Genomic DNA, 17,924 nt, shown 5'->3' on the forward strand with positions numbered 1-17,924 from the left:
GCTTCTCGAAGTCTGTCCAATGTAACTCGAGCCACACGAGCATGGAATATTATAAACTCCAGCATATTTATAGAAAGGGTGGTTGCCTTTTTGAGATCTTTAGTAGTTACAAATAGATTCTATTGGTTTAGATGTTACTCTTATTTTGTGTTGTTTGAGGAGGCTGGCGAGCTTGTAGGAGATGCCACTTACAAACGGAATTGCAATAGTTTTTATATATTGAATATATTCTTGTTCTCTTTGTAGTGGTTCAGAGAAAAGGACTTTATTGACTAGTCTTCTTGGATAGCTGTTCAAGTACAGATTGTTGGAAATTAATGTTAACTCATCTTGAAGGGTCTCGTTGTCTGTTGTGATGCGAATTGCTCTCTTCTTTAACATGTGTACAATGCTGAGTTTATGTGAGATGTGGTGAGAGGAGCTGAAATGTAGGTAGTGACCTGTATTGGTCGGTTTTCTGTACACTGATAAATTTATACTGCCATCAATTTGTTTTTTGATTAAGATGTCTAAAAATGATATTTGTTTTTCTCTTTCAAGTTCCAGAGTAAATTTAATAGAATGATGAAGGAGTTGATCTTTTTGAGAAAATCACATAGGTCATCTTTGTTGTTGTTCCACACGATGAAGATATCGTCCACATATCCGAACCAAATTTTAGGTTTGGGAATAATTTGGGATAGGATTTTATTTTCTAAGTCTTCCATAAAGAGGTCAGCACATGAAGGTGAGAGTGGGCTCCCATCGCCAAGCCTGTTAATTGTTGGTAGATCTTATTTTTCCACAAAAAGTAGTTAGAATTTAGGCAGTGAGCAAACAATGAGGTTATATCTTGTGGGAACAAGGTACTTAAGATGTCAATGACCTCTACTACAGGAACGTTTGTAAAGAGAGAGGTGACATATCGGATAATGATCTTCTAGGCTGGCTAGAAGATCATTATCCGATATGTTAATCTTTTTTAGCTTTTCCACAAAATTACTTAGAGGAAGATTACCATTCAAGAATTTTCAAAGAAGCAGCCACAGTCACCCGTTCTGCTTTCAACCTTAACAGAAATTGAGGCCTAATACTCCCAGAGATATGGAAAACCTAATCAAATCCCTAAAAACAAAAGAAATGAACTTTAATACACACTACAGAAAGTTCCTTAGCAACAGCTAGCTAATCTTGTACACACGATACGTGTTTCACGCACGTTCGATACTATTTTATTTGAAATTATTCTAGTTAATTTTTTACAGTTATACTTGTCAGTTTTATAGTTGCACATAATTGTGAGATTGTTTCAGCCTATATGTAAGTGCCCTGAAGACGCCAATATTTAAAATGTGGTGAAACTAGTTGGTTAAGTTAATAAAATTGATCAACACTTGATCTGTAAATCAAAAATATTATTATTAATTCTCATGATCAAGAAAATAAACCTTCATTATGAAATGGATAATTTTTGAGTTTTATTTATTTATTTATTGATTCCATACATGAGAGGTCAATAGATCTATAACCACATCAGTAATGTATCTGGGAACAGGTGAGGACCTAGAAGTTTATTGACATTTTTTTTTGAAGTATTGCAGGTTGTAGTTGTTTGGAAATACTTCATTTGGTAGGCTGTTCCAGAGGACAAGGATAGATGAAATAAATTAGTGAAGAAGAAGGAAGATTTAGTGAATAATGAAAAAGAAGTGGTATGATAGAGACATTTAAGTTAGTGAGAGTTTTTTACACGATTATACAATAGGTTGAAAGGTGAGGGAGGGGTAATGAAAGGCCATCCCTGAAAGCTATGGTAAGGAAGAGAGTGAGGAGTACATTTTTTACATAGAGAGTGGTGGACTAGTGGAATACATTACTTGCTAGAATATGAGTGCAAATTAGTTGAAGGTTCAGTGTGATAAATATGTTGTTTGCTGAGTGAGACCTCCTGCAAAGAGTGTATGGACTCCATGAAGTTTATTATAATCATGATAATCATAATTATACACTTAAATATAAAGAGCCAGTAGGCTTCATTTCGGTGATATAAACATTATTTAAATTAAAGGGATATAAATCCCACATTGTTTTAAAACCGAATAAGAAACTCAAAGATTGGAATCAGAGAGTTTCATGCCGAATATAGAATAATAAACTATAAAAGTATCGGCGATTACTAGTGTGAGCTAATGCAAGTAGTCCTAGTACAAACTCGGGCAACTCGCAGCAAAGGTGCGCCAATACTTTTATAGTTTATTATACTATATTCGGCATGAAACTCTCTGATTCCAATCTTTGAGTTTCTTATTCGGTTTTAAAACAATGTGGGATTTAATATCCCCTTAATTTAAATAATGTTTATATCGCCAAAATTAAGCCTATTGGCTCTTTATATTTAAGTAACTTAATGGAGCACCTTTTTGACAACTCGTATAGCAGATTATATAAGTTCTTTTCGCTATACCCTTTGGTATTAATTTGGTCTAGCTACTCACTGATGAAGCCTCAATAAAGGCTGAAACCGGTCTGGGTAGTGACCTCCCACCATAATGTAATAACAGCATACATTTCCTAGGAAATGTGGTTTTACATTATGGAAAATACTAAGAATAGTGATCAGAACTTTACCACCTTTGCTGCGAGTTGGCCGAGTTTGTACTATGTACTAGGACTACTTGCATTAGCTCACGCTAGTAATCGCTGATACTTTTATAGTTTATTATACTATATTCGGCATGAAACTCTCTGATTCCAATCTTTGAGTTTCTTATTCGGTTTTAAAACAATGTGGGATTTAATATCCCCTTAATTTAAATAATTATACATATATATGTCCACACAGTTAGTCTAGTGGGTGTGCGCTTCGCAATCATATGCCTAGGGAAGGAGTGTCCTAGGTTCAATTCCCATCGGAGATGTGAGGAGCTGAAGGATCTTCCTCAGCCATAGCCAAGTTAGCCAGTCTTGGGTGTGGACAGTAGGGTTTTTCTCCCCAGTTTATCTGGGGGTTTTTCATCCTGCAAAGTAGGCAAACCGTCCTTGAGAACTCAACACCACTGCAGATATAGGATACATTGGGGCGTAGGGTTGACCACCTTTTCCTGTGAACGGTTTAGGTCTGATGATTAATAAACCCTTGACACTGCAAGGTAAAAGAGGGGGAAAGGAAAATGAGATGAGATATATATATAATATAACATTCTGTAATATTATATTTAATATTATACTTAGAAAGTAGTACTAAGAACTAAACTTTTTTTTTTCAGCATGTTCTGGTGTTTGGTGTGGTGTGAATGCCCAGTGTATTGTAAATTCTCAAAATCAGGGCATATGTCATTGTCTCCAAGGATTTACTGGAAATCCATGGGCTGGTGGTGGATGTTATCCAGGTAATTCATAATTCATACTTCTTCTGAAAGTATTATTCAAGATGTTTTGCTACAACTGTTTTGTTTATAGGATGAATAATTAAATATGTTTCACTAGATCTAATGAATCAGTATGTTCATCTTTATGGTAAGAAAGTGAGAGAGAGAGAGAGAGAGAGAGAGAGAGAGATGGAATAATTGGAAGCTTTTATTATTATTATTTTTTTATTTTATTTTAATAAAACAGAACTATTTTTTGTGGTTGTTACAATATCCAAGAATATAGGATTGACCTGAATGAGCAGAATAGTATTTCTGTTATATTATTCACAGTTTTGACTGTTTCAATCAAACATTTATAAAATAATCAGCTATTTAGTTAGTAAAAGAGGATTTGATAATTTTCTGCATACAAATTTAAGCAGGGAAGTCACCTTGTTAAGCATTTGCTATTGAGTTACTAGTCAGTTCTCTAAGTATTAAACTTAGAGAACTGACATTGATATTTTTATACAAAATTAATAATGGAAAAAACTCACGTACAAAGATTATTTAATAGTATAATTTTCGCCTGTGTGTCACAGGCATCTTCAGTACGTTAAGCTCAAATTAAACAATAACTGAAAATTCCAAAAAGCGCCACCTAAGTAGACATATCAATACAAAATTAAGAATGGAAAAAACTCACGTACAAAGATTATTTAATAGTATAATTTGTTTAATTTGATCTTAATGTACTGAAGATGCTTGTGACACACAGATGAAAATTATACTATTAAATAATCTTTGTACATGAGTTTTTTGCGTTATTAATTTTGTATCGATATGTCTACTCACGGTATACCTCTTTTAAAACTTATTGATATTTTTGTTTATCTTTCTGCTATTTCATTGTGGTGATTTCATTGTTTTAGAGAAAATAACAAAAATATCAATGTCAGTTCTCAAAGTTTAATTTCATTATGCTTTGTAAGAAGGTAGAAGATAATTTTATTTACTTAAATACTTTGAAAATATGTTCATTATTCTGTTTTCAGATCATGGCTGTACTGCTGTTCGAGCTTGTGGTCCAACTCAGGATTGCATACAAGGAGCATGTGTGGGTAAGTAATGAAGCATTTCAATCTCTTTTTATTTTTTTAGCATAATTAATATATCCAGAAACCATGTCCCTTGTATTCTTTCAGTTTGTATATAATTGATATAAATTTGGGATATATACTTTGTGGCATTTCTATGGAACTGACGATTGTCTCTTTTAGCAAGACAATGGACCGTGTCGTAAGGCTGCTGCTGTAACTGTGTGGTTTGTGAATATGAGCATCACCACACTTGACTGGTTATTGAATATCTGTGGAATGAACTGGAGTGTAAGTGAAGTCAAAGGACATCCACCCTATAACAGTCCAGGACCTCATTACATGCCTACAGGAAAAATAGTCCAACATTCCCATTGATCACTACCATATGCTTGTGGAAAGTATGTCCCATTGGATTGCTGCACAGCAAAAGGAGGTTCTACATCTTATTATGGTGGGTGCCATGGCTGTTTGTTCCTCACACTATAGTATCCATTAACTTTTTCCCAAGCAGTGTATATATCTTCAAGCCAGTTCAGGACAAAAGAATAAATGAGAGATTGGAAATAGGAAGGGATCACCATTGAATTTTGAGCAGAATAAAAATTAATTTCATATTGAAAAGAAAAATATGTATAAAAGTTAAAAAGAATAATTTAAGCAGCTTTCATAAGTGAATTATAGACTCAAATATAGAAATATTATTCAAAAAAAAAAAGAAAAAAAAGAAAGATTTTGAAATCAATAACCAAACTTTGGAGTGAGGCTCTGAAGAAAACATCAGTTGATTCAGCCAGAGAGGCATGTGGGAAATTCTTTACAAGGGAAGAAATCTCAGATCTCCATGGTGGACTCAGGAAATTAAAGGCTGTCCTGGAAAAGAAGAAAGCATATTGAAGGTTCCCAGCATGTTCCTAGCATGTTAGTATTTTCTCAGGGAGAATACAAAAAAAAATGCAAGAAATGAAGCTATGTGTAAAAGTAGCTAAAGAAAACTTGTGGAAGATTTTTTTTGGTAAGAATATAGAAGAAAAAAAATAAGAAAAGCTGTAAAATATTTTGTGGAGTATTGAAAGAGCTTGAAAATGAATAAAAGGGTATTGTATAAGGAATCAAAAAATGATAAAAGTAACAAAAACAGAAGCTAAAGATATTCTAGATATCTGTAGATATCTGTTTCAATTACTTTGAAATGAAACAAGGGATTATAGTATGGGAGATAGAAAATATTCAAGAAGAAATCTCAATCATGACAAGAGGAATCTTTGTAAGGGCTTTTTCAAATAAAGGTGAGTTAGCTGACCTCATATGGAGGTAACAGGTTTTTTTTCCCAGAAACTTGAGTTTTTGATCCCACAGACATGTAAATCAGCCAGATAACACACCTACACAATTTACAGACAAAAATATTGTTGGTGGAAGCAGATAACATAATGTGTAGATGTAGTGATGACACTATATGCAGACAGAGGATTAATAGTGTAGATATGAGTTGTGTGACATAGTGTTCTTCAGCAATAATAAATCTAAAAACTCCTTGGAGATGTCATATAATAATAATAATGGGACTACAGAGACTGATATAATATGCTATTTAAACATGTATTGTCCAGAATGTTCAGATACCTCTCAAAGTTCAATGTTCATGGCACCACAAACAGAGATCAAGGCCAAACCAGGAAAAACAGGACCATACCATCACACTGCCACCTCTGAATTTCATAGTTAGGGTTATGCACTCTGGTAAGGGACATTCACTGTGCATCTACCACACCCATCCATCTACTTGGTAGAGGGTGTAGTGTGATTCAACATTCCATACACAGCTTTCCAAACTTCCACATCTCACTGTATACGCTCTTTGCACTGAAGATGATGCTGCATGTTGGTTCAGATAATGTAAGGCTTGCATTGTGGTCCTACCATGAAAATCCATGCTGTTATCCTTGATTCTGAATATTTTTGTGCATATTCATGTTCCAGTTGGTACTCAGAACGATGTATTCAATGTCATCTGACAAATGATTTTTTTTTTTTTTTTACATATTATCATTCGTAGCACCCTACAGTCATAGTCATGTTCGGTGAGCATGATGGGTCATTCACCATGGGTAGCATTTGCAGTTGACTCCCTGCACTTCCATCTTGGTATGGTATCAGTGATTGTTAACCTGGGATGGCCCAATTTATCAAAAAATTGCCAAACAGATAGGCCTGCAACATGGCATCCTATCCCAGTACCTTTTTCAAACTCTGTTAGTTCCCTTCTCACAGTCATTTCGTCCAGACACAGGTTGCACTGACTTCGTAGCATCATATTCCTCCAACTTATACCAACTACAAACATCTCATGGCACAATGCACCTTGCCTATGGGAGTGTCTGTTGACTTCTTTCCAAGCAGCATATATCACTGTCAACATTAACTTAGTCAATGGACTTTTCTTATTTTTCATGTCTTTTCTCCATGTGAATTTTTGCGCATTTTTATGCTAGAACATAGTGTTGTGATGACTATTCCATGTCCTGAATGGAATTCCATGATGTACTTACCATTATTATTAGTTTTGTCCTTTTCTCCATTTCCCCAAACATTTTTGTATGTCTGGTATTCATTTCATACAGCACTGTTTAGATATCAGCTGTTCCTTTTCCTTTATGTTAGTTTCTAATTGCTCAAAAAATTCCTCCATTTCTTAGTAAAACTTTTTCTTTGTGACAATAGGCACAAATAAGCCACTGTTCTGTTCTATTCCTCCTTTTTGATGTTTTCCCATATTGTTATATTTTAAATTGTGTGGTATTCAAGAAGATTGTTTTAATGTTGAACTGTAACTACTTCTGTCTTTCCCTGCTCAGTATTTCCTAAATAACAGCTTATAGCTGTCTTTTAGAAGAATGTCACCTGTTTTGACTAGTCATTATCTTTAATAATGACTATTTAATTTCCTGGAAGGTACTTGCCACTGTTATTAGGTTTTCTCTTTTCAGATTTCCCCCCAAAATTTCGGTATATGTGGTATCCATTTCTTATTTTGCTGTCTAGATCTCTAACAAGGCATACTTTTAACTTTTTTACATTTACAGATGTGAAAAATAAAAAAAAAATTAAATGGACTTATCTATAAGAAAAAAAATTCTCTTCTAGTGACATAATTCATATGATATGAATGATATTGTTAAAAGTACTCATCATCATTCTGATTTATAGTACATATGCCATTATTCATATTGAAATCTGGAAAATTTTCCAGATTTCAATTTTCCAGAATGTTGAAAATTTTTTATTGAAAATTTACTAAATAATATAATTCATTATGCTTACCTATTAACTAAAATAATTCTGGACTAGTAGAAAAAAAGTTACAGAAATTCATTTACACAAAGAAATGTTTTAATATTTTTAGTAAACTCAATAAATTTTGGCTGTCTCTCTTGAAAATATATGTATTTTTAACTCTTTAACAGAGCGATGTGAAAGTGTTAGTTGTGGAACTGGGGCACGCTGTGACCGTAACACAGGTCACTGTATCTGCCTGCCATTTTTCATTGGAGATCCATCAGTACTTTGTATTCCACGTGAGTATTTCATCTTAACATCTTTAACTGTTACTATGATTGTTTCAACGTTCTTTCATAAAAAATAAGTGTGAATTCATCCCGGGCCTTTGTTTTCTTCCATACATATTATTTTTCTATTAGATTTAACTTAAAAATATTTTTTTTGCTATTAACTGTAAAATAATAACATATGCTATTTGCAAATTAACTTTTGTATGGAATTTAAATATAATTTTCTTGGTAAAAGCAAAGGGAGTTGGACATCATGCAAATTATCTTTTTTCTTCTTTTCTTTTTTTTAGCATTCTTACCACCAATTTGTGTTCCATCTTGTGGTGTAGGTGCCCACTGCATTTATTCTGTACCAAATCGATGTGTTTGCAACCCTGGATTTAGTGGCAATCCATATCAAGTTTGTGGTATGTAATCAACATGATGTATTTTAATAGTGATAATATCAAAGTTTGATGCATACCTATGTGATACTCATTTATGGAACTAAAAATTAATTTAGGGATCTAAAAATTAGTTTTGGAATACCAATTATAACAGCAGAGAAAAGAAATATAAATAAGGGAAATTTTTTAGTAAAATGAGATGGAAATTAACTCTAATTCTTGATTTAGAATATATATTGGAATTGAATCTCAGATTTTTATCACAGAAAAACTAAAATATCAATTTCCAGTGAGGTGGTGTGAAAATGCATTAGATATATATTGCTGGCTTGACATCTGTTTTGAACTGTTGGTTCTCATCATTCATGAGTGCCTGGGAAAAAAATATTACCAGAATGTAAAATACATATAGTATTGAATGTGCAGCTTATTTACCCTAACAGGGCTGAGATTGGTTGAACAAGTTAACATTCAATCACTCTTTTAAGACAAGACTCATCCTGAGGTCTTATTTATGTCTTTATATTAAGGTTTGAGTATGATGCCATTGATCACATTTTGTATGTACTTTTTAGTCATGTCACTATGCTTAACATAAATTACTAGTCTCTTTTTATAATAATATTTTTCTTCTTAACCAAGATCCTTAATACTTTTCATGTGCTGAGGAACTGATTGATATTTGGTCTCTTTTGAGCAGGATGTCCCCACATTTCAGTTTTTCATTATTTATGAAAATGAATGTGTTTGGTGGTACATTTTATCATATTAATGTGAGGAATGATTGCTTGAAAAAGACATCATTACGTTGTGAGTTAGGGATTCTTTCTACAAATGTCATCATCATCATCATGGAATAGTAAAGTATAGAGCTGAAAGGCTTCAGTTTAGCATATTTAAGAAACTGAGATTGAGGATATTATGAATGCAACCAAGTATACACAAATACAGAAAGAAACTTAAAAAAGTTTCTTAATTTATAAGAGATCTTATGAAAATATAACCTTCAGTGTCAGAGTTACCCTGTCTTATACTACTTTCAAGAAATGAAATGGATGCGGAATGAAATTAAGAGAATTCAGGTCAAAACTATTAAAATAAATTATGATGGCATGAAAGAGTTAACAAAAGATGAGCGAGTGGCGTTGTATGGAGACTCCATTATTAAAGGTGTGCTAGAGGATAAAATGCACAAGGTATGTTTTCCAGGCGGTAAAATGAGTAGAGTGATTGAGGCATTGAATATGAGGCGGGAACGAGCAAAAGAGTTAATTGTATTAATTGGTACAAATGATTTGAGAGAGAACAAAGAGCATGTCAAAATGAAGGTCAGGAGACTGCTTGGAAAGATAAAGGAGAATAGTGTGACAGGAAGGGTGGTCAGTGTGTTGCCTAGGTATGATTGTGGTGAAATGAGGCGGAGAGCAAGGATTATGAATGATATTCTGGCTGAAATGTGTGAGGAGATGGGAGTACAGTTTGTTAATGTGTGGAATGAGTTTGAGGGACGAAGTAAGCTGTATGGGAGCGATGGACTGCATTTGAGTGGTTATGGTGTGAGTCGCTTGGAGAGATTGCTGCTGGAAAGTGGAGAAGTGAATAGAGAGAATGAATCAGATCGAGAGGGGAGTGATGTGGAAGGGCAGGAGAGTAAGACAGGAGAGATTGAAGGAGTGGAAATGAATGTGGAAGTGAGTGGTATGAGTATAGAAAATGAAAGAATGGGTGTGCAAGAGGAGCAGGGAAACGGGGAGGCTCAGGGTGGACAGTGATACACAGCGTGAGAAAGGTGGATGCTCCAAGAGGAGGTGAGAGCATGTGTAGGCAGGAAAGTAATGGGATGATCAGGGATCAAAAGGAAACAGATGGAATTGCAAAGGGTTCTAAAATGAAGAAGCAGAAAGGGAAATGGCCTCAGTCCAGCATGGAGAGATCACATCGAGTGAGTGGTATCAGTGGAACTAGCTGTAGATCCAGAAATGAGTTGTTGTGTTTGTATACCAATGCTAGAAATATAAGAAACAAGGCGGATGAAATGGTTGCACTAATTGCATCTGTGCACCCAGATATTGTCCGAATAAGTGAGACATGGTTAGATGAGGATGACATCCTGACAGGAATAGAGATGGAAAGGTATGATGTGTTTCGTGAGGATAGAAGGGGTAAAAAGGGAGGGGGAGTGCTATTGATGATAGAGAAAGAGTTATGTCCATACAAGGTAGAGATGCAAGAGGGAAATGGGGCCAGTGGTTTTGAGGCAGTATGGTGTGAGATAGAGGTGAATAGAATCAAATACTTGGTGGGATGTTGTTATAGACCTGGTAATGTGGATGGTGGTGATAGTGGAATGTATAGTCAAATAAGCCAAGCAAATAAGAAAAGGGTGATCATTATGGGTGATTTTAATTATGGCAATATAGACTGGAATGAAGAGATAGCAACTGGAAGTAAAGAAAATGAGTTTCTTGAGTTTTTGAGGGATAACTACCTCAGACAGTATGTAACAGAGGGCACAAGAGGATTAAGGGTCTTGGATTTGGTCATCTCATCGGAGGATGTAATTATCAATGAGGTATCAAATCATCCACCAATTGGTGAAAGTGACCATGAGGTGATTACTTGGATGGTTGCCAGCAGTGCAAGGACCCCTGTGAAAAAAGGGTATATGTGGAACTACAAGGGGGGGTGATTATGAAGAGCTCAGGAGACAGCTTGCAGGTGTAGCATGGAATGAGGAGTTAGCTAGAAAAGAGATCAATGCAGCTTGGGGGATTTTCAAAAAATATTTAGTGGATGCAATGTCTAAATGTATACCATGGGTGAGAAGGTTAATTAAGATAGGTGTGAGATGGATGAATAAAGAGATTAAGCATGCAATACAGAGAAAAAGGACATTGTGGAGGCAGCATAAGAGAAGTGGAAGTAACCAATTTCATGAGGTCTACAAAGACCAGGCAAGGAGGGTGACTTGGTTGGTGAGAGTAGCTAAAGAGAGGTATGAACAGCAGTTAGCTAATGAAGCTAAAAAAGAATCCTAGGGAGTTCTTTCGATATGTAGCCAGCAAAAGAAAGAATGATTATGGAAGGATGACATTGATTGGTGGAAATGGTATAAAGACAGCTGTTGCAGAATGTGCAGTGGAAATACTTAATGAGCAGTTCATAAAGATCTTTCAATCTTGTGATTGTGACTTCATGGAGAGATTAAGAGCAGTTGATGATGGGGAGGAGAGACTGACTGTAAGTGAGCAAGAGATGTTTGGGGAGTTGAGTAAACTAGATGTAAATAAGGCTGTGGGACTTGATAATATATCACCGCGTATTCTGAAGGAATGTGCCAGAGAGTTGACACCTGCCTTGACATATTTTTTTAATACGAGTCTTGCACTTGGTCAAGTCCCTAAAGAGTGGAAGGAGGGCAAGATTGTGCCACTTCATAAAGGAGGTGATCGAACTCAAGCATCAAACTGTAGGCCTATCTGTGTGTCAGGTGTTGTGGTTAAGTTGTTGGAGAAGCTTGTGAGAACTAGGATCCAGAGTTGGGTTGACAACAATGGTATAATCTTTGATGGACAGCATGGATTTGCTAAAGGGATGTCATGTTTTAGTAATCTACTTACTTATTACAATAAAGTGACTGCTTCCTTGATCAGAGGAGAAGGATACACAGTAATATACTTGGATTTCGCAAAAGCTTTTGATAGAGTACCTCATGATAAGTTGACAGTCAAACTAGAGCAGATGGGGTTGGATATTAGATTAGTGCATTGGATTGGAGACTGGCTATCTGATAGGTATCAACAAGTTGTGTATGGGGGTGCAATATCCAGGAAAAGGAAAGTCACTAGTGGAGTGCCTCAGGGATCTGTTTTAGGGCCATTACTATTTAAGTTGTATATTAATGATATTGGCGAAGATTTGGATGGAGATATTCAGTTGTTTGCAGATGATGTAAAGTTGGGACGAACCATAAAGATTAGTGAAGATGTTGTGGCCTTGCAAGAAGACTTGAATAAATTGAGTGATTGGGTAAGCAAATGGGGATGTGAGTTCAATGTTGCAAAATGTAAGGTTTTAAAATTTGGAAAACAAAGATGGGATGCAGAATTTATGCTTGGTGAGAATATATTGTTGGAGGAAATAAGAGATCTCGGGGTGATAGTGGATAAGGATCTAAAATTTAGGGGACACATCGCCAAAATTGTGAAGACAACACAAAGACTTCTGGGAATGATGAGGAAGACACTGACGTGTAGAAGTAGGGAGATTCTTGTTCCATTGTATAAGGCTTTGATTAGGCCACACATGGACTATTGTGCCCAGATTTGGTCACCTGGTTTTCAGAAGGATGAAGTGATGTTGGAAAGGGTCCAAAGGCGACTGACTAAGGTAGTTTCTGACCTCTGGAATGTCGAATATGAGGAAAGATTGAAAAGATGTAATTTGCAGAGTCTAGTGGAGAGAAGGAAGAGGGGAGATATGATAGAGACCTACAAGTTGGTAAGGGGTTGTTATAGGATCAATGGTGGAGAAGTTCTACAGAGAATAGTGGGAGATCAGGGGAGAACTAGAGGTCATCCCTGGAAACTGTATAAAGAGTCTGTGAGTAGGAGAGTGAGAGGCAGGTTTTTTTCGTGCAGAGTTGTGAATGATTGGAATGCCTTGCCTGAGAGTGTGGTGTCTGCAGGGAGTTTGAATGTGTTTAAGACCCGGTATGATGAGATGTGTGTGAGATAAAAGGACCTCCTAGATGAGCCTTTGACTCCATGAGGTCTTGTTTAATAATAATAATAATAAAAGACATGGACTTCACCCAGGAGACCATATATTCACCTTTTTAGTTTATTAATTATTTTAGTTCATTAATTACATTTCACTTGCCTGACATCTGTTTTGAACTGTTAGTTCTCATCATTCATCATGATTTTGCTATTAAATTCATCCTTACAAGAACACTCTAAACTTTAGCATACAACTTTGATACAAGGAGACTAAGTAAGCTATATTATTATAAGCATGTGAGAAGACAGCTACACTTAATTGGGCCTCAGCATTAAGGATCATAGAATATCTATTAGAACTCCATAATGGATTCAAGAAGTTAAAGAGGCAGTCAAGGAAAAGAAGAAAGCATATTGCAAGTTCCTGCAAGTAATTAAACTTGTGCTCTTAGAGAATACAGAGAAAAATTTATCAAAGTGAAGCATTGTGTAAAACTAGCTAAAACAGAAGTCATGGGAAGACTTTGGTAAGAACATAGAAAATAAATATCAGGAAGGTGACAGAAATATTCTGGAGGCTATTGAAAAAGTTTATTAAAAAAAGAGCACTGTAAAATTGAATCAGAGATGATAACTGAAGATAAAGATGTTCTAGATGTCTGGAGTAATTACGTTGAAAGAGTGCTAAATGAAACAAGCAGTGACTGTATAGAGCCTCTATAGCCCAGTTGGTTTAGGAAACCCTTTGATTGGAAAGACCAGGGTTTGAATTCAGTCTATGGTACAAGGAACCCTTATCAAGTGATTTCATCAAATGGTGAGTTAGTCAGTCTCATATGGTGGTGGTGGTAGTGGAGGTTTTTTTTTTTGTCCCTCAGAACACACACACACACACATATTCAGACATGGGATACCAACTAAAAGATGAAAGACATTAAAGTCTCACCATCTTATCTTTCTGCTGCACATTATGGATCTGAGGTAGATGTCCATAATAACCAACCTCTTGATGGCAGTGACACTTGACAGAACAGGACAGCAACATTATAGTGGTGGGAAAACACTCAACAGGAATTCAATCAGGAATACATATCCATATTTGAAGTATGAAAGCCATAAAAAACCTGAACTATGTAGAGGTATTTGGAGTAGATGTTATTCAACCAGAAATGCTCAAATATGGAGATATAAAATTTTTACATTGGCTGCACTGCATAATTCAGAAAGCCTGGTCAGAGAATTGCATTTCAGATGATTGAAGTAGACCTCTCATAGTACCCATCTATAAAAATGGGAAATAAAACTGAATGTGAGAATTAGAGGAATTTCTCTACTGAGTGTTCCTGATAAGATTTATGCAAATATACTGAGAAACAGGTAAGAAAAATTGTGGAAGGAAAGTTGGAGAAGAACAAGTTGGATTCAGGCCAAATAAAGATTGTCTGGATCAGATTTTCACTTTAAGACAAATATTGGAAAAATCATGGGAATATAACAAGATCTGTATTTAAGTTTCATTGATCTGGAAAAGGCATAAGACATGGGAATGGGACATCATATCAAAGGGAAGTTCACTACCCAGAGCAGTAATCAAGTGAAAAAAAACTTTTACAATTATCTCTGATCTGGAGTATTTTAATAATAGGGTGATACACCTTTTGCTATTTGTGTATGGATAACATATGACTTTTCATTATTCAGCTGTGATATCTTCTTGGGGCAGTATTTTCTTCTCTCACTTATAAGACCTCTGCAAAGGTCAAAACCATATTTCCATATTCAAATTTCTGTAGTTGTATTTGATTCATGTTGAAATTTCTGGAATAAACTATGTAGAAACATGAGTGAAATAAATAATTTAATAACTAAATTAAATATTTACAACCTGATGTTTTGCCAACTCAAGATGCATTATCAAAGACATTTTGAAGATACACACTTCATGGAGACTAGAATTACAATGACCTCCAGAACAAGAGTAGTCATGTGCATGGAAGGCAACAGTGGTACTCTCTGCAGTAATGTTTTGTGATTATTGCTGAGAGGCTGATAGGACAGTGCACCAAAATTTATGTAGAATTACACCATCATTATCTTATTCTGGAGGTCATTGTAATTCTAATCTCTTCTGAACATATATCTTCAAAATGCCTTTGATAATGCTGGTTTGAGATGATGAAACATCCGGTTTTAAATACTTAATTATTATTATTAATATTATTAAAATGCCATCTACTGCTGTGTGTTGATGGTAATAGTGTTGTGTAATTGGATTAAGTAAGGGAGACAGTGAGTTGTAGTTGAGTAGCTCTCACACAATGAGTCTTAGGACTCTTTGAAGATGTCATTTAATAATAAAAAGTAAGTATTTAAAACTTGATGTTTTTATCACTGTCTAATTTATTTATTAAATTATTTATTGCATTCCTGTTTCTACATAGTTTATTCCAGAAATTTCAGCATAAAATTCGAAACTAGTCTGGGTAGCAACCCTTCCCTTATTGCATATACACTTCCAAAAGGGAGTGTGCTGCATTATGGGATACTAAGGCAATTGATGTGAAGTCAACAGCCCCTGCATACAGGTAGCCTAGTCATGAAGATACTTCATGTGCAAACTTTGTTTCCTTACACTTGGGTAAAGAATTAAATAAGTATATAATTTCTTTTCAAGTATAATTTAGTAGTAGGATTCTTGTATATTATAATTAACTCTTAGAGATAGATAAAAAAAATTCCAATAGGAAAATTTACTGCTCTCACAGAGTGAAAATTTGTTAATTTGGACAAGTGCTCTCTTTACCTCAGAGATAGTTATCTTTGTTGATAGGGGCATAAAAAGTTAGTGTTAGTATTGATCTCTGATAAGCCAGTGACTTCATAGAGATTGTAGTAACAACTTTAGGCTATTAATTTTATGTGAATCCTTTAAGATATATTAAAATATATAAAATAAATAAAATGTATATATTTTAAATAAATATATATTTATTTAAATAAGCAAGATGCTGGTCTCACAAAACAACAAACCACATTTCTTTGGGAGTGTAGCTATAAAAATTACAGAAAAGCAATTTCTTTTCTTTTCTTTTTTTTTTTCAATTTTTTTTTAAATTGCTCTTCTATCTCATTTTAATTTTCATTTCATAAATACATTACATAGATTAGTCTATACATTACTTGTGGACTAATTTACTTCAGTTTTTGGTTAGCAAAACTACTTTGTCAGAACAGTCTATGGGCATACAGACCACTCTGACAAAACAGTTTTGCTAACCTGAAATTGATATATGAAAAAAACATTGACACATTAGATTGTAATCTATATTTTTTTTTAAATTATTAGATGAAAGTGACAAGTGAATGACAGTGCTATGTCACATTTTTTTAAATTCAAGATTTTGCATGGAAAAATGTGTTATGTGACAGTGTATCTTCACACCTTTTTCCATGGTCTTACATATGTTCTTTAATGGACTTTTAAAAAGATTAAGGAATGTTACACAATTTTTGATATGTTAATTACTGAAAAACTTTGTTTTGTAACATAACACCTTCAACTGTATTATTAACTCACTGATTGCACGTTGCATAGGTTCAACACAAAGATGTGAATCTACAACATGTGGTACAAATGCTAACTGTGTGGAAGGTCCCCAGCGTGTGGATTGTGTATGTCCGGCAGGATTACAAGGGAATCCATTCTTAACATGTGATGGTAAGTAAAATGTGTTAATTTTATATCCTGTTTAACATATTTCTGATACTAAAATACATGTTGCAACATGTTGCTCAATTTGTTACTAATAATGATTGTAGTAATGAAGGCCATCTACCATGAAATTTAGATGCTTATCTAAGTTTCATGGTAGTCATCTACCTCCAGTGCCTCCAGATGACCTATGAAGGTCATCTGGAGGCACTGTCAAAGCTATGTTATGGCAAGGGGACTGGTTACTCTTTCTATGTGGGGTGTGTGGCATGTCCAAGAGTCTAGCTCCTCTAACTGCATGTCCTTACTTTATACTTAACCAAATTCACATTAATGAAACATATAACAAACGATGATAGTATCACTGTGATCAAATTAAACCTCCCTCAAAAACAGTTATCAACAAATAAGACAAATGAAACAAAATACTTAAAGCATATCAGAATTCCTACAAAAAACTGACTTTTGCATCCACTTTACCAACATGTTTGGCATAAATGCTAACATAAATGACATCCTTCATCACTTACAGACATCCTGACTAGACTACTTTTGATATAAACCCAAATTGCAGCTACATTAACCACAGTTATCTACCTTCAGTGTCTAAATTACACACTTCATGATTCATTTTTCCACAAGGGTCTTTGTGAGATCCAACATATATATGTGATGTTCAGCCTTCTCCATTCTGACTATTCAAATAGGGAGGTCATCTTTCTAGGTGATCATAACACCCACAACCCTAACTTGCTTTCCTTTTCAAACACCACTGAGCAAGCTGGATGTGATATAGAAGTATTTATTGTAAGCAATGACCTAATGGAAATCATATATCTTACCTGCCCAAATTCTTGATAATCCTCTTCACTCTCCTAATATCCTTGATCTTTTTTTAACCAATTCTCCATCTAGATACACAATAAGTTCATCTCTCCTCTTGGTAACTCAGATCATAATTTTGTATGTTTTCTTTCAGACAGAATGCTCTCCCTCCAGCCAACCCCTTGTGTCCTTTAGCACTACAAAGGTACAAGTGGGACAACATCTGGTACTTCTCTTCCTTTCCATGGTCTAACTATTGCTTTCACTCTTTTGACCCAAACA

At 34.9% G+C, this 17,924-nt stretch overlaps 1 protein-coding gene across 1 annotated transcript in view; it reads left to right on the top strand.

Moving 5' to 3' along the window:
- LOC150101923 (uncharacterized) overlaps window positions 1-17,924 on the top strand; it is a 1,001,066-nt gene that overhangs the window by 308,553 nt on the left and 674,589 nt on the right. The window contains exons 33-37 of the mRNA XM_090399931.1: window positions 3,246-3,368; window positions 4,385-4,450; window positions 7,894-8,004; window positions 8,289-8,402; window positions 16,701-16,823. Coding sequence (XP_090256057.1) covers window positions 3,246-3,368; window positions 4,385-4,450; window positions 7,894-8,004; window positions 8,289-8,402; window positions 16,701-16,823 — 537 coding nt within the window. The remainder of the gene's footprint in view (window positions 1-3,245; window positions 3,369-4,384; window positions 4,451-7,893; window positions 8,005-8,288; window positions 8,403-16,700; window positions 16,824-17,924) is intronic.

The sequence above is a fragment of the Typopeltis vanoorti genome, chromosome 11 (genome assembly GCF_054136105.1).
Source record: "Typopeltis vanoorti isolate ZY-2024b chromosome 11, IOZ_Tvanoo_1.0, whole genome shotgun sequence".
Lineage (NCBI taxonomy): Eukaryota > Metazoa > Arthropoda > Arachnida > Uropygi > Thelyphonidae > Typopeltis > Typopeltis vanoorti.